This window comes from Aquarana catesbeiana, linkage group LG03, assembly GCF_042186555.1.
Source record: "Aquarana catesbeiana isolate 2022-GZ linkage group LG03, ASM4218655v1, whole genome shotgun sequence".
Taxonomy (NCBI): Eukaryota; Metazoa; Chordata; class Amphibia; order Anura; family Ranidae; genus Aquarana; species Aquarana catesbeiana.
Window position 1 is genome coordinate 281,798,967 of NC_133326.1, and position 25,661 is coordinate 281,824,627.

Genomic DNA, 25,661 nt, shown 5'->3' on the forward strand with positions numbered 1-25,661 from the left:
CTTCTCCGCTCCAAAGATGCTGCTGGCAGGACTTTTTTAGCATCCTGCCAGTGCACTGCTCCAGTGTGAAAGCCCTCGGGCCTTCACATTGGAGAAACAGGAGTGGCTCTTCCAGGGCGACTTGCAGGCGCTATTTTTAGCACTGTAGCGCCTGCAAAGTGCCCCAGTGTGAAAGGGGTCTAGTACACATTGCAGTGTTCCTCCAGAGGCTGCTAGGGGTTCCTTGAGCTGGGGCTGATTGACCTTGTTTTTGATGATCGCTGTATAGGGGCGGCACAGTGGCGCAGTGGGTAGCACTCTCGCCTAGCAGTAAGAAGGGTCGCTGGTTCGAATCCCGACCACGACACTACCTGCCTGGAGTTTGCATGTTCTCCCTGTGTCTGCGTGGGTTTCCTCCGGGTACTCCGGTTTCCTCCCACACTCCAAAGACATGCTGGTAGGTTAATTGGATCCTGTCTAAATTGGCCCTAGTATAGGTATGAATGTGAGTTAGGGACCTTAGATTGTAAGCTCCTTGAGGGTATAGGGACTGATGTGAATGTATAATATATATATGTAAAGCGCTGCGTAAATTGACGGCGCTATATAAGTACCTGAAATAAATAAATAAAAATAAATAAATAAATAGTGTTGGCGCCAGCCCCACTTTAGCAGAGCTAGCGGCATAACACTATTTGTCTTTTTGGTTATTTGTAAAGGTGACGTTTTGGTCACCACTATAAGGGCTCATGTATACTGCTGCTGGTAAATGGACGTTTAGGAGCAGTTGGGCGTTTTTTTCCAGCTGCCCCTGAACTCTCTTCTGTTACCTTTTCAGTACATGTACACAGGGTCGTTTATAGTAGTTTCTAGGCAGTTGAGTTTAGAAGCATTTTTTGGAATGCAAAAAAAGCGTTCAGGACAGATGTTCAGAGGCATTTGAAATGCCAAATGCCTGTAACAGCTTGTAATTGCGGTAAGGCTTCGTGTACACAGGACCTCTCCTGAATGATTTAACTTGTCAGCTAGAAACCGGCATCTAAAAACAGATGTTTAGCTGCGTTTATATGCCGCGTTTGCGTCTAGAAACGTTTTTAAAAAAAGTGTGTGTATGTATATATGTGTATATATATATATATATATATATATATATATATATATATATATATATATATATTCTACGTTGTAAAACTCTGACCATTCACAGACATGACAAGGCATGATGGGAATTGTAGTTCCCGAACAACTGGGGGCTCTAGGGTAAAAAAAAGTTGGGAAAGGCCGCATCACACCCACTGTACCTCTCCCAGTGATGCTTTACAGCACTTTCTAGATCCCTCCTTTAAAAAAGAATATCTAAATGAATAAAATCGCGATATTAGCTGGATTTTTATTTTTCACATGACCCAGCTCTTTGCCAGCCTGTCTGCAGGGAAACATGAGCAGGAGGAGCCTCTAGTCCTCTGCTGCTGGTCACATGTTCACAAAGAAACCGCCTTTGGAATACAGTATAAAAATGAATATCAAACTGTTTTGAAATGTCATACAAATATATATTTGAAATCGAATCTTTATTATTTTTTGAAATAACATGGTGTGGGTGGATGTATGCCAGTCACAGGCTGTGTCACACCCCTCTTGCCTGTGTCTTAGAATTAGAGGGAGGTGAAGCCTCCATTAATCTACATGTAAAAATCCTGCCCCTGTTATGTTTAGCTGGTTAGTGGACATGAAGGAGAAGGGAGGGAGTGAGCTGTTTACTACTGTATATACACCCACATGTGTGATGCTATAGTCACATGGCCTGCTCAGATGTGATAGGGAGGAAATGCTCAGCATAGAAACTCACTAAAAACTGAGCATGTGCAGAGTTGCCACCACAGCTACAAAATCCCTAGCTGAATTGGGGACATGGACAGAAGGTGGAGATAAAGCAGCAGGAACAACCAAGTTTTTTTTTTTTTTTTTTTTTTTTTTTCAGAATACAGAAAACGAATCCCATAGTGACTAAGTATGAACAGCATGTAATACACCGTTCATTGATTTTTTTTTTTTTTTTTTTTTACAATGTGGGTTTAGTGACACTTTAGGTATGCATCATGCAAATGGAGAACTCCAGGCCTCTATGCTTGTTCCAGTTAGGTTCAATAAGTAGGCAAGCAAGGATAAGGATGACCGCTCTGAAGTTTGCATCCTCCAAACATCTTTGCTTTGCAAACTGCCACATTTTTGGTTGTGACAGGTTTCTTAGTATAAAAGCCACATAAAGCTGCTAATTCTTTGTACTGCTGGACATACATTGTAACATTATTTTAGACGCTGTCAGAAGAGCATTGTAATAACCCGTACACAGGATCAGAAAATCGTACAAAAAAAATCGGCTTTCAAAGTGATCTACAATAATCCCATCATTAGCACACTGCTTTTGAAAGCCAATCACGACAGTTCATCCGATGTTATCTGTTGGGACAAGCATGAAAATTTTTCTCATACGATACCAGATTGCACGATTTTCATTTTAATCAGTACAGTTGTTGGTCGAAAATACAACACATTACAGGCGTACCCCGCTTTAAGTACACTCACTTTACATATACTCTCGAGTATGGACATACCCGTGGGCGTATGTAAAGTATCTCGCAAGTACAGACCTCCCATGCCGCGCAGCCGCAGTATGACCTGGAAGAGGCGGAGCTGGTGCCCAGAGTTGTCGCCAGTGAAGAGGCAAAGTTCCCGCCAGCCATACCCACCAGGCAGCCCAGAGTTGCCCCCTAAATGTAAGTGGATTACTGTACAGTACTATAAACTTCACTCCTTGACCCCCCCTACAGCCTATGGCCCTCCACTATAGACGCTGATCACCCCTCTACAGCCCCTGACCCCCCCCCAGAAGTGAAAAAATAAGTACTTTTTCGTTTTACATACATGTATGCCTGTACATCGCTTCTGAATTTTTATTCTGTTTCATGATGACTTTTGTGGCTTTAGTAACCTCTTCTTCATTTTCAATATGAGATTAGCATGCAAAAAAAAAAAAAAAAAAACGATCATTTGTCCGATAATGTCATTGTGTATACCAGGCATTACTTTAGCTGCTGCTGCTGCATACACAAGCACTTTTTTTTCTTTTTTTTTTTTTAATATGGAAACACTAGCTGTGACTTTTATTTAATTTTAAATGGGATGTATTTGCTGTAATCCGCCTAGTAGTGTTAATATTTACGTGTAAACTACCTGTACAATAAAGGTACAGACAGACAGTGTTTGGGGTGTTTGCAGACATACTGCCGTGTTTACTCTCAGTAGCCTCTTGTAATATACATAAGAACTGCAAAGTAAGCAAGTGCAGGAGCTGTTTTTGTTGACCATAATTCTCCTGAGTGGACTGAAGAGGATTAATAATTAAAGGGAAAAAAAAAACAGTTAAGGTTAAGCTGTTTAAGCACATTTTGCAAAGTGGGAAATTCTAGACGGTTTTACGATAGTAGAATTGTCCTGTTTACACCTACAGGCTTGCTTTTAGATTTCTTTATCTGTCTAGCATGCCTATTTTATGTCTCTAGAGCTGCTTGGTGCCGTGTAATTGCCAGTATCGCATATACTGTAGATTTATTTTCAAGATTAGCCTGTTTCAGGAAAAAGGTGTGTGTGTGTGTGTGTGCGCTTTGACTCTTGATAGCCAGGGAACTAGCATTTTCAGAATGAGATTGGCATATTAATCTGACTAGAAGGGATATTTTCCCTCTTTCAGAAAATTAACTCCTGCCTGCAAACTCTTGATTGTAAAAATAGATGCCAAATGCTGCTGGATGCAAACTTTTCATATTCTACACTGTAAATGAGCTTTCTCCCCAGCCTTTTTTTTTTTTTTTTTTTTTTTTCTTCTTATGCATTTGCCAAGTGTACATACACAGAAGGAAAAAAAAAGCAGATCACATACATAAAACCATTATATAATTATTCTTATTATATCTCAAGTATCCATACTTCGTAACTCAATATAGTCAATTGTACAAATAGCGCTTTTTCTGTTTTGTATTTGTTACTATGAAATGTAAAACGTAGAACATAGTCATGTAAAGAAGAAATAAAACTAGCCCAGAGATGAATCTCTCTGTCAACGCTCGTGATGTGTGCTGTTATTTGTCCAGTGGCTATAAATCATATTTACATATTGCGATTCAGTCAGATCTCCGATCATACATATTCCAAAAGAGATATCTTAAGTGTCAATTGGCACTGTATCTTCAGAGTTAATCCATTTACCCCAAACATTTTTTTTTTTTTTTTGGGGCATCCCCTGGCTTCACAATTCATTTTATATAGTTTTACATTGTCATTGACCAGGCCCTTCCAAGAGGTTAAGGTGAGATGGTCTCTCCTAATCCAGTTGATGGCAATCGGCTTATGGACATAAAAGAATAGTAATCGTAGTAAAATTGTTACTCATAACTTCATCCTCCATTATGCCCAGAATTCCCAGTAATGGGCTACAAATATCCAGGATATCAAATGTATCAGCAATTAATTGGGTCACCTGTGACCAGAGAGAGGACATATCCTGTTACAATCCCATAGCATATGTAGAAATGATCCTTCCACCGCTAAACATTTATGACGTGGAAGTTTCTCTTCTTCCCATTTTATACAGTCTAAGGGGGTGTGTAGTACATTTGGTGTAAGTACCTGAGTTGTATCATTTTTGTCTCTGGCTGAGATGGTGGGTGTATATGAGGCTAATACTTCCTCCCACTGCTCCTCGGTTAACTCGGGTATAATAATGCTCCATCTCTTCCTGATTTTTCTTTTGGGTTTTCCTTACCTATCAATACATTATAGTAGCTATAGATTAATTTAGTGTGTTCAGGGGTTACAAGGAGTTTTTCTAAGGTCGTCTTTTCTAAGGAGATCGATTTGGTCCCAAACTGACTTTGTGCTGCATGTTTTCAGTCTGGTATATTGGCATGCTCAGGAATCAGGGATTCCCAGTTCCCTCCTCAATTGTGCAAACGTTTTGAGTTCACCCGCATCATAGTTTGTGGAGATATGCAAGTCCAAATTTAGACCATTTATAGCCATCTTTCAGACATGGGTTGACCCAAAGTGGAGCATTGGGGGATTAGTGAAGGGGGACATCTGCTATATGTTTCTGACAGATCCCTAGGACACGTTTAGAAGATTTGAGCATTACCCTGCCTCCCCCTGTAGGGACCTTCTCCCTAAAGAAAAAGTTTAACAAGGTTTCATATGAGGTTGCAACCACTGCCTCCACTGCTACGTTGTTTAATTGTGGGAACATTCGTCAATGTATATACACCAACTGTGATGCAAGATGTTAGAGACGAAGGTCCCTCCCCAGACATTTTTTGATTCTTTTTCATTCCTTTAAACATGGGTCTCCCATGCTTTCTAAACAAAGGGCCAGTTTGTGGTCCTTCAGACTTTAGGGACGGCTGACTTAGTAGAAAATGCCTTGGCATTGGTGGGAGTAAACCATGCCATAGGCTTGGTGGTCAGTGGGAGTATTAAAAAAAAAAAAAATACAGCATTGGTGTAGAATAGTGCCCCATCCTTGGTGTCAGTGGGAGAATTAGTTCTCCATCTCTGGTGTCATTCCCTTTGTTGGTGTCAGTGGGAGGAATAGTGCCTCAAGGTCTGGATAAAGGCAAGCACAGGGCAACAGTTTGCAGACCTCTGCTTTAACCGCTTCAGCCCCGGAAGATTTTACCCCCTTCCTGACCAGAGCAGTTTTTGCGATTCGGCATTGCGTGGCTTTAACTGACAATTGTGTTGCACCCAAACAAAATTGACGTCCTTTTTTTCCCACAAATAGAGCTTTCTTTTGGTGGTATTTGATCGCCTCTGCGTTTTTTTTTTTGTTTTGTTTTTTTTTTTTTTTTTTTGTGCTATAAACAAAAAAAGAGCAACAATTCTGAAAAAAAGGCAATATTTTTTACTTTTTGCTATAATAAATATCCCCCAAAAATATATATAAAAAAAAAAAAATGTTTCCTCTGTTTAGGTCGATATGTATTCTTCTACATATTTTTGGTAAAAAAAAAATCGCAATAAGCGTATATTGATTGGCTTGCGCAAAAGGTATAGCGTCTACAAAATAGGGGATAGTTTTATGGCTTTTTTTATTAATTTTTTTTTTTTTACTAGTAATGGCGGCGATCTGCGATTTTTATCGGGACTGCGACATTATGGCGGACACCCCGGACAATTTTGACACATTTTTGGGACCATTGGCATTTTTACAGCGGTCAATGCTATAAAATTGCATTGATTACTGTAAAAATGTCACTGGCAGTGAAGGGGTTAACCACTAGGGGGCAGTGAAGGGGTTAAGTGTCCTAGTGTGTGTTCTAACTGAAGAGGGGAGGGGACTGTGCAGGGGAGATGACAGGTCGCTGTTCATAATCTGTATGAACAGACGATCTGTCTCTTCTCCCCTCAGAGAACCGGAAACTGTGTGTTTACACACACACATCCTGGTTCTCTATGTGCCCTGAGCAATCGCGGGAGCCGGGAGGGGATCGTGACCGCCGGGCACTCGCATCTGCTCTGTGGGCGAGCAGGGCACGTGCCCCCTAGTGGCCGTCTATGTTACCGGCGTAACATGACAGCGATTCGCGCAGCCGAGCCATGTTGCCGCAGTACAACTGCGGTGGCTAGTCGGCAAGCGGTTAAGGTGTAACTGCACAAACATTTTGGTAAACCACAGTAAATCATTATTGCCATGTGGATTTTTAGCTACAGAACACATAAAGGGTGGATGATTTTAGGGTAGCCTATGCCAAACAGATCTATGGTGCACGTTTTCATATTGTATCTTCATACAGCTGCATTTTAAAAAAATAATCCTATTAAAATGGAGGTATTCTGGTACTTAAATTTCTGACTAAAGTTCCAGTTTAAGTCCTGCTAGATCACTTCAGGCTGGCCCCTTTTGCATGTATAGCCATGTAAAACATTGAAAATAAGTGTCTATACTGTTTAAAATCCAGTAATATACGGTCTCACCCTGCTCTGCACATGCTCAGTTGCTTTTCTATTTTTTAGGAACTGTGCTGAATTTGTAGAGGCCAATCTGCTGACAGCCTAAAGATTTACTGCAGCTCAGGGGCTCTGGGCTTCAGCAAAATGGCAGCCTCAAGCAAGAAGAAACAGGACAGTTTACAGCACAGCAATTTTGATAGCATAATTACCGTATTATGTGGAATGTATTATCATTGCACCGATATCGTTATCGATTCTAAGCATTTGCACAAGTACTTGTACTCGTGTATTTGCTCAGTGGCTCAGGTGCAATGCCAATGATAATTGTGTATGAGATTAGAAATTGCATCTGAAGCGAACTGAAATCGCACAGGACTTTTTTTTTTTTTTTCAAATCTCACTGCGGCCAACCCACACCTATGAGAACAGGCTGTAAAAAGTCACTGAAACACACATGAAAACTGATGGCTGTGCAAGAGAAATCTGTGTGGTTTTCCTATCAGTTTTCATGCATATATGGTGTAAATGAGCCATAAAAAAGGTGTTGCATGACACTATAAAATGGGTATTGGTAATTGGTATTGGCGAGTACTTGAGAAAGTATCGGTACTCGGTCTTAAAGAGGAACTGCAGTCTTCTCGCATAATTTGTAATAAAAACATCTTTGCCATTCTGAAGCTTTCCTCCAACCACTTTGCATATTATTTTATATATACAGGGGGTCCCCTACTTACAAACATCCGACTTACAAACGACTCCTACTTACAAACGGAGGGAGACAACAGAAAGTGAGAGGAAATCTACCCCTAGGAAGGGAAATTCACTCCTGTAAGTGTTAATATGGGAAAAAGGTGTCTCCACTGATGCTTTATCACCAATCCTTGTTTCCCTAATAACCCCAAATTTTCAAAATCCAATTGTCATTGGGACAGAAAGTGAGGTGAAATCTTCTGAACAGGGGCACAGACAGCAAAACAAATGTTACAGGGGTGATAACCCTTCCCTATGCTATCTACAAAACTTAAAAATAGATTTTTTGGCTGGAGCTACACTTAAAAAATGTACCTGTTCCAACTTACAGATTCAACTTAAGAACAAACCTAAAGTCCCTATCTTGTTTGTAACCCGGGGACCCCCTGTATTGTGATTCTGTACTTGCCAAATATGCTGCAGAAATCTCCCTCCACTGAGTCTGGCTTAGTGGAGGGAGATTTCTTTGCATTAAGGTGAAAAACCTCCTCTCCTGTAGTGCTGCAGCTGCTACTTACCTGGAATGCTGTCATCCTCTGGCCGGGAAAGAGCACACCATCTCTAGCTGGTGTCTCGTGCCCCGATTGGATAGATTAATAGCAGCGCAGCCATTGGCTCCCACTGCTGTCAATTAAATCCACCGGGGGGCGGGGGCCGAGTCCTGCATTCTGTTTGAATAGACACAGATGCAGGACTCGGGAGCACTCCCGCACGGATGTCCACCTTAGAGTCTTCTCCAATGTGGACACTCAATGCAGGGTGGAGCCACTAGCGCCGCTGAGGGACACCAGAAGAGGATGTTCGGGGCCACTCTGAGCAAAACGAACTGCACAGTGGAGGGAAGTATGACATATTTGTTATTTAAAAAAAAAAAAGGGGGGGGGGGGGGGTTACAACCCATTTAAATTTTACTTCTAGATTAGCGTATAATAAGGCTTACCCATAATTAGTGTAAATATCTCCTAAACGTGGGCTGTTTAGGAGATATCACTGGCTGCATGTACACTAAATATCACTGGCGTATGTGCTCTGAAGCAACGGCTGCCCACGGCATTCCTTCAGAGCCCTGGGACATCATCGTGGGCCCCCAGCCAGTCACAGACCCGGGTCCGCGAACCTGGAAGCAAGAAGGATGAAGATGAATGCGGCCTCCAGCATTGCATCGCTGGCATGCTTCGTTTTCATGTAAGTTTCACATATTGTGCTAGAATACAATGCATACTAGTACATTATGGCTTAACCTTGCGGGTAAAAAAATAAAAAAAAATAAACGTCCAGCTGTTTACAACCACTTTTAACCGCTAAGCCACCGCCCACTGTCATATGACGGCTGGACGAGGCTTCTATTGTTCTGGGAGGACGTCATATGACGTCCTCGCCTTCCGAGCCACTAGGGGGCGCGCGCGCGTGCCCGCTGCGTCGCTCGGGACCCGGTGCGCGTGCCCGGCGGCCGCGATATCCGCCGGGCACCCGCGATTGCCGGGTAACAGAGCAGGAGCGTGGATCTGTGCATGTAAACACAGATCCACGTCCTGTCAGAGAGGAGAGGAGACCGATGGCGTGTCCCTTGTACATAGGGACAGCGATCGGTCACCTCCCCACAGTCAGTCCCCTCCCCCCACAGTTAGAATCACCTCCTTAGGTAATACATTAACCCCTCGAGTGCCCCCTAGTGTTAACCCCTTCCCTGCCAGTCACATTTACACAGTAATCAATGCAATTTTATAGCATTGATCGCTGTATAAATGTGAATGGTCCCAAAAATGTGTCAAAAGTGTCCGATATGTCCGCCGCAATATCGCAGTCACAATAAAAATTGCAGATCGCCGCCATTACTAGTAAAAAATAAATAAATAATAAAAATGCTATAAATCTATCCCCTATTTTGTAGACGCTATAACTTTTGCGCAAACCAATCAATATACGCTTAGCGCAATTTTTTTTTACCAAAAATATGTAGAAGAATACGTATCGGCCTAAACTGAGGAAAAAATTTGTTAAAAAAAAAAAAAAAAATTGGATATTTATTATAGCAAAAAGTAAAAAATATTGTGTTTTTTCAAAATTGTCCCTCTTCTTTTGTTTATAGCGCAATAAATAAAAACCGCAGAGGTGATCAAATACCACCAAAAGAAAGCTCTATTTGTGGGGAAAAAATGATAAAAATTTCATTAGGGTACAGTGTAACATGACCGCGCAATTGTCATTCAAAGTGCGACAGCGCTGAAAACTGAAAAATGGCTTGGGCAGGAAGGGGGTGAAAGTGCCCTGTATTGAGGTGGTTAAACAATATGGTATGGGACTCCCCTTTCATTCAGACATGCTATGGAACTTTCATATTACACAGCTTTTAGTGGCATCCAAAGTGTGATGAAACCTAATGCATTTACCATAAATGTTTAAGTTTATGAATATAAATGTAACTCAGATCATGAGTAAAATTGATATCATCCTCTTTTAGGTGGACAGATCTGATATGAATACACTCAGCTTGCCTCTAAATATCAGACGAGGAGGATCAGATACCAACCTTAACTTTGACATACCTGATGGCATCTTGGACTTTCACAAAGTCAAACTTTCTGCTGATAGCCTAAAGCAGAAAATCCTCAAAGTCACTGAACAGATTAAAATTGAACAAACGGCCCGTGACGGCAATGTGGCGGAGTACTTGAAACTGGTGAATAGTGCTGATAAGCAACAGGCAAATCGAATTAAACAAGTCTTTGAGAAAAAGAACCAGAAATCGGCTCATACAATTGCACAGCTGCAGAAAAAACTGGAACAGTATCATAAAAAGTTAAAGGACATAGAGCAAAATGGCTCTGCAACAAAAAGTACAAAAGACCTTTCCAAAGAACATCTTAAAGATTTACAGCATTCTTTAAGGGATGTGAGCAGTAGTTCTAGACCTACTGGTCCAGCAGAGCACAGTAAAATGGGTGTACCGGGGGTTTCTTTGACTCCGCCAATGTTTGTCTTCAACAAATCTCGGGAGTTTGCAAACCTTATTCGTAATAAATTTGGAAGTGCTGATAACATTGCTCATCTAAAGAACACGCTCGATGACTTTCACCCAGAGAACAATGCTAGGAACTTAAGTGGGAGTGCCACAATGGTCACTAAGCCCAAGTATGCAAGCGATGATGAGTGCTCTAGCGGGACATCTGGCTCAGCTGATAGTAATGGAAACCAGGCATATGATGGAGGAACGACAAATGCTAATGTCAGCCAAGGGGAACTTGCTGTATTTCTAGAAGAGCTGAGAGAAATAAGAGAGGCTCAGACTCAGCTGGCTGAAGGCATTGAGTCACTCAAACTACAGTTCAAAAGAGACTATGGCTTTATTTCACAGACATTACAAGAAGAAAGATACAGGTAACAATTTATATCTAATTTATGTCAAACTTCTTGTTTATGAAGTTTTTCTTTAATTCTTTCTTCTAAATTATGCTTGTTTGACTTTAAGGGAATATGCAATGATTTAAAGCTTAACTCCCAGCTTTTGCGTCACTTTACACTTAGTTTTTTTTTTTCCAGCAAGACATTACATTTTGCTACACTTTACATTTACATTTTTGGGAAAAAACGACTTAAGTCCCTTGCTAACATGAGGCTGCTGGATGTGCGGTATTGGGGCCAGGACAAGGTGTGGGCAGGAGGGGCGGCTGGCCTGGGCACTGTGGTAACGTGAGGCAGGGGGGCGCAACAAGGAGATTGGGGGGGGGGGGGATTTGTGTTGGAAGGGGGTATTTTGGGGGGGAAGCAGGGGGTAAGTATTGTTCTGGGGGGTGCCAAGAGTGGTGATTTAAAGGGATATATGTAGGGAGGGGGAATGGGGGGATTTGTGCTAGGAGGGTGAATTTGGGGGGGGGGGGGGGGGGTTTGAAGCGGGAGGGAGATGAAGAGTACTAGGGGTAGAAGATTTGTGCTAGGAAGGGTGCATTTTCTTTGGGGGGGGGGGGAGCTGGGGGGTTAGCAGGGATGTGGATTTATACTGGGAGGAGGGGGAATTTCTGCTTGGGGCTAAGCATGCAGATTAGTGCTCAGTGTTTTTGTGGGGGGATTTTTCGGGATGCATAGTGCACATACATTGGGGGGGGAGGGTGGACACACAGTTTTGCATGTTCACCGTGGGCTGTCCTGGCACTGTGCAGTATAAACTGTATGTAGCTGAGGCTACATACTGCACTGTGTTCCAGGTTTGAACAGAGACTTCCTGTCTTATACCCAGGACACATTGGAGGCTATCTGAACGGCGCTCAGCCAATCGGAGAAAGCAATGTATTCTAGCAACGAATACAAAGAGTCAGAGCGGTGGGCTGAGGTTGCAACTTCTGACTCAGCCAATTAGAGGAAGTTTTGTATTCATTGCTAGACTTCATCGCTTTCTCTTGATTGGCTGGCTGAGCGCCAATCAGACTCTAGTGTGTTCTGGGTATGAGACAGGAAGTCTCAGCTCTAACCCGGGACACAGTGTGGAATGCTGTATGTAGCCTCATCTACATACAGTTTGATACCACACATCCAGCCTCACATGTGAGTGAGGGACATTGCTACATGTGCCAGATTTGCCCAAATGAACTAAGTGTAGCAAAGGCTGGAGTTCAGCTTTAAGTTTGTTTTTAAACGGATGTATACATTCATTTAAAAAAAGAGAGATTGAGATATCACCCCCTTGGCATTTTTTGAGTTCTGTTGCCTCACAACCTGGAATTAACATGGATTGTTTGAGGATTTGCATCATTTAATTTACAGAACATGCCCACAACTTTGAAGATGGTGTTTTTTTTTTTTTATTGTGTGTGAAGCAAACAACAAATAGGACAAAATAACAGAAAAAGTCAATGTGCATAACTATTCACCCCCTAAAGTCAATACTTTGTAGAGCCACCTTTTGCGGCTATCACAGCTCCAAGTCGCTTTGGATAAGTCTCTATGAGCTTGCCACATCTTACCACTGGGATTTTTGTCCTTTCTTCCTTGCAAAACTGCTCCAGCTCCTTCAAGTTGTGAACCGCAATCTGTAAGTCTGACAACAGATCGTCTATTGGATTGAGGTCTGGGCTTTGACTAGGCCATTCCAACACATTTACATGTTTACCCTTAAACCACTCAAGTGTTCCTTTAGCAGTATGTTTGGGGTCATTGTCCTGCTGGAAGGTGAACCTCTGTCCTAGCCTCAAATCACACATATAGTAGTGCAGGTTTTGCTCAAGAATATCCATGTATTTAGCACCATCCATCTTTCCCTCAACTCTGACCAGTTTCCCAGTCCCGACTGATGAAAAACATCCCCACAGCATGATGCTGCCACCACCACGTTTCACTGTGGGGATGGTGTTCTTTGGGTGATATGATGTGTTGGGTTTGTGCCAGACACAGCGTTTTCTTTGATGGCCAAAAAGTTCAATTTTAGTCTCATCAGACCAGAGCACCTTCCTCCAGTGGCAGCCTGTGCATTGTGGGCGCACGGGCGCCGCCCTCCCTATTCCTGTGCCCGGCCCCTTTCAGGACGCCGGACACATGAAACACTATGGCGGGGGGGTGTGTATCTTCAAGCACATGAATAGAGCCAGAGGCTCAGATCTGCTTCAAAACGAGGTGGGATCAGGGCGCAGAGCACTGCGTCCCGATCCCACCCTGTTGTGTGACATAGCAAATGAATTTTCGCTATTTTCACACTAACGTTCCTCCCTGCCGATCAGGATGCAGGTCAGTGAGACCTGTCTCCCGATTGGCCAAAGCATTAGGCAATCCTATTGGATGCCTAACGCTTTGGCGGAAGAGGAGGAGACATGGCAGAGAAGGCCTGAGGAACCGAGAGGACACTGGCACCAAGGATGGGGCGCTATTCTGCCCCATCATGGCAGACTTGCTGTTGTGCCATGTTCTTTCCATTTGGTTATGATAGATTTGATGGTGCTCCTAGGGATCATCAAAGATTTGGATATTTTTTTATAACCTAAGCCTGATTTGTACTTCTCAACAACATTGTCCCTTGTTTGGAGAGTTCCTTGATCTTCATGGCAGTGTTTGGTTAGTGGTGCCTCTTGCTTAGGTTTTGCAGCCTCTGGGGCCTTACAAGAAGGTGTGTATATGTAATGACAGATCATGTGACACTTAGATTGCACACAGGTGGACATCATTTCACGTATTATGTGACTTCTGAAGGTAATTGGTTGCAACAGAGCTTTTTATGGGCTTCATAACAAAGGGGGTGAATACATACGCGCATGCCAATTATCAGTTTTTATTTCTGAAAAATCGTTTTATGTATATATTTTTCTAATTTTACTTCACCAACTTAGACAATTGTTCTGATCCATCACATATAATTCAGATTAAAAAAACATTGAACTAAAGGCTGTAATGTAACAAAAGGCACTGTAGTTTTCTTTTAGACGATCTCTCTGATTACCACTCCAAATGGTACATATAAGTGATCATTACCTGTTACCAGGTTCAGATTGCAATAGCTACGTGTACAAATGATAAAAAATTCACATGGTTAGTGTTGCATGACCATGCAATTGTCATTTAAAGTGTGACAGCACTGAAAATTGGCCTGGGCAAAAAGGGGGTAAACGTGCCCTGTATTGAAGCGGTTAAGAAAACCATCTCATGTTGTGTGACCGTGTATGTATGTGTGTGTGTATATATATATATATATATATATATATATATATATATATATATATATATATATATATATATATATATATATATATATATATATATGTATGTATATATATATATATATATATATATATATATTATACCCTGTTTCCCCAAAAATAAGACCTACAAGGACTTTAACTAGGGCTTATATTGCAGCCATCACGACAATCACACTAGGTCTTATTTTCGGGGAAACAGGAGATATATATATATATCACACACACCCAGCTTTACTGCTTCAACACACAATGTAGGTCAACCCTTCTGAAACAATGTATTATTTAACCGGTTCCCGACCGACGCACGCTGATGTATGTCGGCAGAATGGCACGGCTGGTCAAATGGACTTACAGGTACGTCCATTTGAATTCCCCGCCGTGCCATTGCGTGCGCGCCGCCGGCCGGGAGCTCCGTGAGGCGGGTCCTGCAGACTCGATCGGAGAGGACGAACGGGGAGATGCTGATGTAAACAGTATCTCCCCGTTCTGCCTAGTGACAAGTGTCACTGATCACAGCTCTCTGTCATCGGGAGCAGTGATCAGAGTAATGACACTGCTAGCCCATCCCCCTACAGTTAGTAATCACTCCCCTAGGACATACTTAACCCCTTCACTGCCAGTGTCATTTACACAGTAATCAGTGCATTTTTAATCGCACTGATCGCTGTATAAATGACAATGGTCCCAAAAATGTGTCAAAAATGTCCGCCATAACGTCGCAGTCACAATAAAAATCGCTGATCGCCGCCATTACTGGTAAAAAAAAATATTAATAAAAATGCCATAAAACTATCCCCTATTTAGTAAACGCTATAACTTTTGCGCAAACCAATCAAACGCTTATTGCGATTTTTTTTTTTTTTTTTTTTTTTTTTTTTTTTTTTTTTTACCAAAAATATGTAGAAGAATACGATCAGCCTAAACTGATGAAAAAAATGTTTTTTTTATATATTTTTGGGGGATATTTATTAAAACAAAATGTAAAAATAATGCGTTTTTTTTCAAAATTGTCGCTCTTATTTTGTTTATAGCGCAAAAAATAAAAATCGCAGAGGCGATCAAATACCACCAAAAGAAAGCTCTATTTGTGGGAAAAAAAGGACGTCAATTTTGTTTGGGAGCCACGTCGCACGACCGCGCAATTGTCAGTTAAAGCGACGAAGTGCCGAATTGCAAAAAACGCTCTGGTCAGGAAGGGGTAAAATCTTCCGGGGCTGAAGCTGTTAAGTAGATACATTATCTCAACAGCTGTTAAGCAGAGACACTGAATAAGGATGAGTCAATCACAGAGCTCCCTCTAGTGGTTACTCTGCAAAATCCCTACTTTAGCTACAAAAATGTAAAAAAAAGAGCATTTGGAAACACAAAGGGCATATACATTAATGTAAACACTAAAATAATAATGTTTAACTTGTTCACGATAAATCGATAAATCCTGTATACTATCCTTAAAAAAAAAAAAAAAAAAAAAAACTGCATAAATGTGTGTTATACATGCATGCTGTGTATGCTGAAAGTACCCAGTCACGGGCTACTTGAGTCTAGCTGGCTTGGGCCAGCCGTAAATGGGCAGATTCTGTGCAGTGAACAGTAGGTAGTCCGAGTTCTACCTGTTCTTTGAATGCTAGCTCAGCCAAACGTACAGATGGGGCACACGTTATGAAGCAACCATTCCTCTTTCTGTGGTAAAAAAAAAAAAAAAAAAAAATCAATAACAATCACAGGAATTTTTCAACATGTTTCAAAATCTGTGATAAGCATTTCACATTCTTGCAAATTCTCTTTATTGCTTCAGAATGAACTCTCTTTAGCTTGATATTGACACAATGCTTGCATCACTAACATGGCTTGTAAATATTTAGCTATGTATGATTTTCCTGTTTTAGGCTCCTTTTACGCTTGTGCAACTTAGGATCTGATTTGTGAGACCTAAAGTCGCAGGACATGTGAAATGCCATGCATCTCTATGAGAGCGATTCCAATTGACACTACTGAAGTCACTGCGACTTCAGAAAAGGTTCCTGCACTACTTTGATCCGACTTTGACACAACTTTAGCACCAGAGAGTGTAAAATTCTGATTAAAGTTTTGTCAAAGTCTGTCTCTAGTTGCACTGAAAATCGCTCAGCTTTGGGGTTTGCTGGTATGAAAGGAGCCTTAGGCTGTGAGAGGAAAAGGAGCTTCTTTAAAGTGGAGTTCCAGCCACTTTCACAACTCTTCAGCATCCCTCACTAAACTGTGCACTGTAAACGAATTGGATATTTAAATTTTTTTTTTTTGTCAGCACCTACTGTATATCTGCTGTATTCATTTTTCACTTCCTCCTCCCTGGCCGTGGCCCATCGCATCATTTCCTGTTGGCAATACCTTCTGGGAAGGGGCGGCAACTTCTGACACTGCCTTTGCTATGGAAACCTGACCTGAAAACCATTACACTGCTTGTGCTGCACTGAGCATGTGCGAGATCTGCAAGGATGAGATCCAGGAAGAAATACAGTCTGGCTTCAGATGCCCACAATTAAGATTGCCACGGCCTGCTGTAAGTTTATAAAATAACAAACTACTGCTATAAACTAACAAAACAGACCTTAGTTTACAGACCAACTTTACTAGAATACATTAAGCTTGTGTATTATAGGGGTATTTTTATTTAACCGCTTCAATACCGGGCCAATTCTGACACTTTGCTCCTACATGTAGAAAATTACATAGAACCCCCAAACATTATATGTGTTTTTTTAGCAAAGACCCTAGAGAATACAATGGCGGTTGTTGCAACTTTTTATCTCACACAGTATTTGCGCAGAAATTTTTCGAATGCGTTTTTTTTGGGAAAAAAACTTTTGTGTAAAAAAAAAAAAAAAAAAATAAACAGTAAAGTTAGTCCAATGTTTTTGCATTTTGTGAAAGATGAAGTTACGCCGAGTAAATAGATACCTAACATGTCACGCTTCAAAATTGCACACGCTCGTGGAATGGCGCCAATGTTCGGTACTTAAAAATCCCCATAGGCGACGCTTGAAATTTTTTTATTGGTTACATGTTTTGAGTTACAGAGGAGGTCTAGGGCCAAAATTATTGCTCTCGCTCAAACGTTCGCGGCGATACCTCACATGTATGGTTTGAACACCGTTTTCATATGTGGGCGGGACTTACGTATGCGTTCGCTTCTGCGTGCGAGCACACGGGGACAGCGGCGCTTTAAAAAAAAATTTATTTTTTTTATTTTGACACTTTTTTTGAAAAAAAAAAAAAAAATTGATCACTTTTATTCCTATTACAAGGAATGTAAACATCCCTTGTAATAGCAATATGACATGTCAGGTGCTCTTAATAGTGAGATATGGGGTCAATAAGACCCCATATCTCACCACTAGGCTGGGAAGCCTGAAATAAAAAAAAATAAAATTAAAAGACTGCCGCTTCCCAGCCGAAGCGGCGCCGTTTTTTTGAATGGAGAGGCCGGGCATGACGTCATAACATCGCGCCCGGCCTCCGACGATCATAGAGACTCCGGGGACGATCTGGTCCGCCGGAAATCTCCTATGATCTACATCCGGCGCCGGCGGATCCACTCTCCGCCTCACCAATCGTAACGGTGAGTCGGAGCAAGCACCGGAGGGCGGCGGGGGGGGGGGGGGGGGACACGTCCCCTCTCGCCTCCCATAGGAACGATCAAGCGGCGGAACGGCCGCTATAATCGTTCCTATGGTGTAGAGATTCGCCGGCTGAAACCGGCAATATCTGAATGATGTCTGTAACTACAGGCATCATTCAGATATACCCGCTCAAAGCCCAGGACGTCATATGACGCCCTTGGTATTGAAGTGGTTAAAAAGTGTAATTTCGTCCGGAACACCACTTTAAGAAGGTCTGGCTGGCATAGCCCCTCCAAGGGGGCATATATACAACCTGCTCTGTTCACCATAGCTTGGGCCTCCTAAATGCTCCCAAACAATGTTTTTTCTAGCAGCTCCCCCATTTCAGTCTGGACAAGTCATTTGTGTATAAAAAGGCCATCATTCTTATTCCTAATTTATTATTTAGTAAGTCATTGCTCCTGGCACTTTCTCGTGCCTGGGGAGCTGAATGTGCTTTGTACAGCCTGCACACAATTGAATGGCCATACTTTTGCAAATGCTGTTGCTTCTTTGCATTGGTGTTTGCACTTGGAAGTTTCACATTCAGGAAATACAGCAGTGAACGATAAGCAGTCAGAGTCCTACCTGTTCTTTAAACACAGCAACTTTTACTTCTGGCTCAGCCAACATACAGATGTGGCTCTGAGAGGAAAAGGAGCTGCTTTTAGAAGGTCTACCCATTTGCATGTTTGGCATAGCTCCTCCAAGGGAGCATCTATATAACCTGCTCCGTTCACCAGAGCATGGGCCTCCTAAATGCTCCCAAACTAGAATGTTTTTTACAACTTGTCCACATTGAAATGTGGAAGCTGCATTTTCTGTTTAAAAGTGCCATCTTTATTATTCATGTGGGCAAATTCCAAGGCAAAGAAGCATCAACGTTTGGCTGTACTCTTGTATTCACTTGTATGGGAGTCTGTATGTGGCATGCACAACTTCCTGGGGACAGGAAAACACCAGGTGGTTTATAAAACACTAGGCAGAAAAAAATGCCTATAATAGTCTGCGTGCATGAACCCCAAGGCTTGGTTCACATATATGCAAATTGGATGTGTTTTTTAACCCCAGCCAATTCGCATAATGTGCAGGGCGGCCGCAGTGCGGTTTTGAAAAGGGGTCCTGTGTAGGGCTGCAACTAACGATTTTTTTCATAATCGATTAGTTGGCCGATTTATTGTTTCGAGTAATGGGATAATACTCTTAAACGTGTGGTATATAATTTAGTTAATATGTAAAGTTTAAAAAAATGCATTTTTTTCTTAAATATCTCTATGCAGTGGTAAATATAAATAACCAACTGATATGGTTAGGGAGCAAAATTTCTAATCCACTCTGAGAATAACAGACAGAAGCGATATACTGTATACTATTAGGAGGTTGAATCTGGTAAATATCATCAGGCTCAGATCAAATTTTTTATTTATAGAAAAAAAAAATTTACTGTTTTGCCGAATATTTCTTTTTTATTTTTTTTATTTTTTGACAGAACTGTAATATATTAAATGCTGGCCACACAAAAACAATGCCCTCCTTAAAAAAAAAAAAAAAAAAAAAGTCATTTTAAGAACGTTGGTTTGATTTTCTAACCGTTTGTGGGGACAAATCGAAGTTCTTTTGGACCACAGTGACAAGGAAAATTCGAAGGAGCAGAATGGAAAACTTTTCAGACAGTGTATGTGATTTTTGTTCAGAAATGACATTCCTTTTAAAACAATGTTAAAAGCAAATTTAATTTTCAAACGACATTCTTTCATTCAGCAAATGTACAAAGATTTTTTTGTATGAATATTCTTGCCTGAAAATTGATATATGATATAATCGATGTATGGCCAGCATAAGGCTCGGTACACACCTATGCAGTTTGCTTTTGATCAGTTTCTGCAGTGCTTTGCTGTGCGTTTTTTGCATTTTTGTACACGTGATTTTGCTGCGGTTTGCAGTTTTTTGTTTTTGCCCAATTTGTTGGGATTAAAAACCGCATATTACTGCAAAAACACACTACATGCTTTTCTGCAGCTTCTCCATTGAAGTATATTCAACCAAAAAAAGCACCGTCTTGTGTTTGAAAAGTCCTTGACCCTTCCCAAATACGCAACGGCTGAAAAAAAGCATAGATGTTAACGTGTCCTATAGGAAACCACGTAAAATGAACTATAATGGGTTTCTGCAAAAAGACCCAAAAAACACATAAATGTAAACCAGGTCTGAGACGTTTAGTAGCAGCATGCTTTTATTTGTATCACCTGTCATCATGGGGTTAAACTAAAATTTAGCCCTTTATAGTACAAAAAGAGCAGATAATCGCTACTATAAGGGATTTGTTTATACTGTGAAACAGTGAAAGAAGTAATATATATTATTTATATGTGTATATATCGGGGCTCAAAATTTGAAGTCCTGAGCTACTGGTTAGGCCTCAAGGGTTACTTGCAACCAGTTACCTATTGTGAACCTAGGCTAAATGTAATTGTAATGCCTTCTATTACCTCTAGTCTATCAGCTTCCACCTTCTCTGGGTTCAGATGCTGATCTTCCCTGCACACAGTCTTTTTTTAAATGATTTTTTTTTAAATAACAAACATGTTATACTTACCTGCTCTGTGTAATGGTTTTGCACAGAGCAGCCCTGATTCTCCTCTTCTAGGGTCCCCCACCTACACTTCTGGCTCCTCCTGCCTACAGAGTGCCCCAATAGCAAGCTGCAAATTATAGTATATAGTGCCCCTATAGCAAGGTAAAAAGAACTTCTGCCTTTAGAACTACACACTTCTTGCCCAGGAATATAGATTCCATGAGGACATTCACAAGCTCTCAGGCACTTACTGACATGGTATGGATAGTGCACTGAGCTGTAATTGTGCTGCACTGTATTTCCGGATATGTAAACAAATAATGCATTCTGTATGCAGGCCAACTAATCGGCTGGCCAATTAATCGATTATGAAAATGGTTGACAACTATTTTCATAATCGATTAGTTGTCGATTATAATTGATTAGTTGTTTCGGCCCTAGTCCTGTGTTTTTTGGATTCAATTCAGGCAAGAATTTGCACCTGAATCGGTAAACGGAACTGGTGAACAGAACCGCACTGAAACTGAGGCCGCATATGTGTGAACCCAGCCTTAAAGTATATTACCCTGTATACACGATCGGATTTTCGGACAACAAATGTTGGATGTGAGCTTGTTGGCAGAAAGTCCGACCGTGTGTATGCTCCATCGAACATTTGTTGGACTTTCTGCCAACAAATATTGGCTAGCGGGTTCCCAGATTTTCCACCAACAAATGTTTGTTGTTGGACTTTCCAATCGTGTGTACACAAGTCCGACGCACAAAAGTCCAAAGTACAAACACGCATGCTCGGAATCAAGGACGAGCCGGAAGCGCTCGGTCTTGTAAAACTAGCGTTCGTAATGGAGATATCACGTACGTCTTGTACGTCACTACGTTCATAATTGTTGACCAACGTTTGTGTGACCGTGTGTATACAAGACAAGTTGGAGCCAACAACCTTTGAACAAAAATCCACGGTTTTGTTGTCGGAAAGTCCGATTGTGTGTACGGGGCATTAGACTGTTCACTAAAACACACATTAAGATTACTGTTGTGAACAGAAAAAAATGTAACCCACTTGTAATCAAAATTGAAACTGCAGATAAATTCAGGCTGGCTGTGCTTTTGAAATTTACATTTGCTGTACATTTTATGATCATTTCCAGAGCTCGCTTATACAACCTACAAAAAGGTAAAGAAACTAGGTAACGTGTCTGAGTAAACAGGCTTTCACATAAAACCTACATGTTTACCAGAGATGAATATTGATTCAAACACCCCGTACCCTTTTGACTTGGAATACTGTGACTGAAAGCAAGTGAAACACTCCTTAATATATCATTATGCTGCTTTATAAAGGGTTTATTATCTTGGTACTAATGTACAAATGTCAATACTCACTAGCAATAAAAATTAGTACCCATCCGTAAACTTGATGTCCAAAACAGCTTGTTCAGAAATACTGGGAATTCAAATCTTGACGCAAACAAAAGCCCGATTACTCAAGCCCTGGGGCTGATCCTACAAAAAACGTAGTAAAAATAATATACGTATGTAGCTTTCTCAAATCATCTTAGTTTAAAAAAATAAATAAAAAATGTGGTGAATATATGGCACTGAAGCTGGACTATAGAAATGTTTACCTTCTCCCCATTCCTGGTGGCCTAGCAGTGTTCCTAATTCCCTATGTATGAACAGCCAGTGTAGACCTAAAAATACTAGCATGGCGATACAATGGATAAATTGGAGCTGCATGTGTTCTGCCAGGCTACTACTCAGTGGGCTGTCTGTGCAGTCTTTTGATTCTGGGTTTACATAAAGGCTTACAGAAATTATGTTGGAGTGAAGGTATAACTCCTGGCCTACATATCTGTTCTGGGTCAGTAATTGTTGAAGCTAAACTCTAAGCAGGAAAAAACCTTTACAATACATCCAGTTATGTATTCATTATTGCGTTTTTCATATAGTTAGCAAGTGCCTAAATCTGTGTTGGTAATGGTATTGGCCTCCCCTGGAGAGCACGAGTTCTGGCCCTATTCCTCCAAGCCAAGGGTAGGCAACCTAGGGACCTCCAGCTGTTGCAGAACTACAAGTCCCATCATTTATATATTTATGAAATATGATTACTAAAATATGGATCAGTGAGCTAGTCACAAAAATACTTTCAGGTAGATTTTACAATGTCTAATTGATAAGTAAAGACAGTGTTATTTAAAAGTGAGCTGTTTTGTGATATTTTCAAACTAATTGTTGCTTGGCTCTCTTTCTGGAGCTTTGCTTCTTCTGTGGATCAAGAATATACAGCACATGAGAATCCATTTTAGAATGAACTCTGGCTTCACTTGCTGTATGCTTATTACACATCTGAGATTTGGGCCTCTTGCACACGGGCACCTGACCCTGTTCAACATAAATTAAAATAAATAATAAAATAACAAAATTTTGGCCTACCTCTGACCAGACAGCCCATGTGCTGTATAGAGCCTCCTATAAATGTGGCTTTACTCCAGCTATACGGCAGTGCTATTGAAGCGCAAGTATAGCATATGGGTGTATGCAAAGTATCTTTCATTTTTTTTTTTTTTTTTTTGTGCATATGCCAATCTGCTACTTGTTGGAAAAAAAGTATGTGGACACCTAGATGATCTCACTTGAGCCAAAGATGAATTAAGTCAGGTATATCAGTCAATGATCTGTCCAGCCATATCAAAATCAACCAATTTTGGTTACCTGTTCATCAAAAAGAATTCTATTGTCTCTGTTGCTTAATCGAGACATTGGATTTGGAAAGAATGGACTTTATAGGCATACTTAAAAGCAATATCACATCCTTTTTATTTATAACAAATTTATAGAGAGAAAATTGGTAAAAACCCATATACATAAGTGAAAGTGATTAAAAAACTTCTCCCAGGTCCGCTGTCTATCCAATTAGGCTCAATAGCCACAACTGGTTAGCCTGAATGAACCTGAGTAAGGCAGTCAACACAATGCAATAGCATATATGGTAACCTGCACAGGTCAAATCCTAAAGTGGTTAATAGTGGGTAACAGTAGCCAGCTCAGGAGGTGTTATTTCTGCTTTTCAAGGTACAGATCGGGGGCTTGACTAGTTTTGTGCCTGTATGTGTGCTTCTTCTGGAGCAAAGTCAGTCTGATAGGAATATAGGAAAGGCAGAGTAATTTAAAGTGGATGTAAACCCAAATTATTATTTTTTTTTTTAATTAAGGCTTGCACCTTGTACAATATAGGATTTTCATGTCGTCTGTGCCCAGTCTTGCCAGGAAGAGTTAATCCAGCTCTGAGCAGTCCTGTTATCTTTTTCCAGTGAGATAAAAACTGACAGAGAAATATGAGTTTGTTCTTCCCCCTTGCTGTGAGTGACAGGTGATTTACATGCAGGAGCCTGAGAGAGGCATTCTGTGTACTTCAGATCCCCTCCTTTTTTCTCCAGCTCTCCCAGGATTGGCTGCTCCACACATCAGCATGATTGGGCATGCTGAAGTCATGTGGTGACTTTTCAGGGTTTTGACTGGATGTTAGTGATCGTAGCAGAAGTTCAGTGTAAGAAATACACAGTAGAAAGTACACGTTGACAAGGGGAGTGTAGAGGTGGGTGGGGAGTCTACTGACATCACGACTCCACCCACCAAGTTCCGGACAACAGACCCACCCACAGAATCTGCAGTTTTTCGGGTCTCAACAGAGGGAGGGGAGACATTTGACAGGTAAGGATACATGCAGAGGCATGTATATCCTTATAGGTAACGCCTATGGCAGTAGTTTAGAAAGGATGAGAGTGGGTTTACATCCACTTTAAGCAAATATAATTGTTATGCAAGAACAACACACATGCAACAATTACAATTTTCTGAAATATGGTAAGTAATTAATGTTTGGGTGAAAAGCACTTACACATGTAAAGCAAATGCTGTCAAGGCGGCAGAACACCCAATTGGACACAGACTTTGATAGGGTCACAAGGTCATGCAAGGAGGGTATAGGGACACACTGCAAGCACGGGCCAACCCCAGGATCTAGCAAGCAGGGGTATAGCATAAATGTGGTAAAGAGGTTGTCGAATGGACAACCAGAAGAATTATATAGAACTGTAGTTACCTACACCTACCTATAGTATAATTAGAGGTTATGTATGTGAGGTAAGTATTTCTACATCTGATAGTTAAGGTAGATGATCCCACAGGTCTTGATGGGTATTAATCTGTATACATACAATAGAAAATGGTAAGGAAAAGGGTACTGAGAGAGGTAATCTTTTAACCACATCAATACTGGGCACTTTCGCCCCCCCTCCCTTCGCAGGCCAATTTTCAGCTTTCAGCGCTCTCGCATTTTCCATGACAATTGCGCGGTCATGCTACGCTGTACCCAAATAAATTTTTTATCATTTTGTTTGCACAAATAGAGCTTTGGTGGTATTTTTTTTACAACTCCGTTTTTTTTAATCTTTATATATATATATATATATATATATATATATATATATATAATTAAAAAAAACGGAGTTGTAAAAAAAATACCACCAAAGCTCTATTTGTGCAAACAAAATGATAAAAAATTTATTTGGGTACAGCGTAGCATGACCGCGCAATTGTCATGGAAAATGCGAGAGCGCTGAAAGCTGAAAATTGGCCTGCGAAGGGAGGGGGGGCGAAAGTGCCCAGTATTGATGTGGTTAAAAGATTACCTCTCTCAGTACCCTGAGAGAGAGAGATATATATGATTAAAAAAAACGGAGTTGCGTGGGCCTGCATGCGCGCAATACCCCTTCTTCTGAGGGACGTTCCTGAGCATCCACTCAGAAGGAGAGAGCGCCCACCCGGCCATACATATACAGTGGCCGGGTGGGAAGTGGTTAAAAAGCCAGGCTGGGCTACTGAAAAGAGACGTCAACTTTAATAGGATCATGTTGTGCTCTCAAGAACATGGTGCACTATATTAGGGCGAATGGTGGGTCTATACAGTGCCTTTGAAAAAGTATTCATACCCCTCAATTTTCCACATTTTGTCATGTTACAGCCAAAAACGTAAAT

The 25,661-nt window shown here is 41.1% G+C and overlaps 1 protein-coding gene across 1 annotated transcript in view; it reads left to right on the forward strand.

Moving 5' to 3' along the window:
* TMCC3 (transmembrane and coiled-coil domain family 3) overlaps positions 1 to 25,661 on the forward strand; it is a 105,772-nt gene that overhangs the window by 64,379 nt on the left and 15,732 nt on the right. The window contains exon 2 of the mRNA XM_073620171.1: positions 10,193 to 11,109. Coding sequence (XP_073476272.1) covers positions 10,193 to 11,109 — 917 coding nt within the window. The remainder of the gene's footprint in view (positions 1 to 10,192; positions 11,110 to 25,661) is intronic.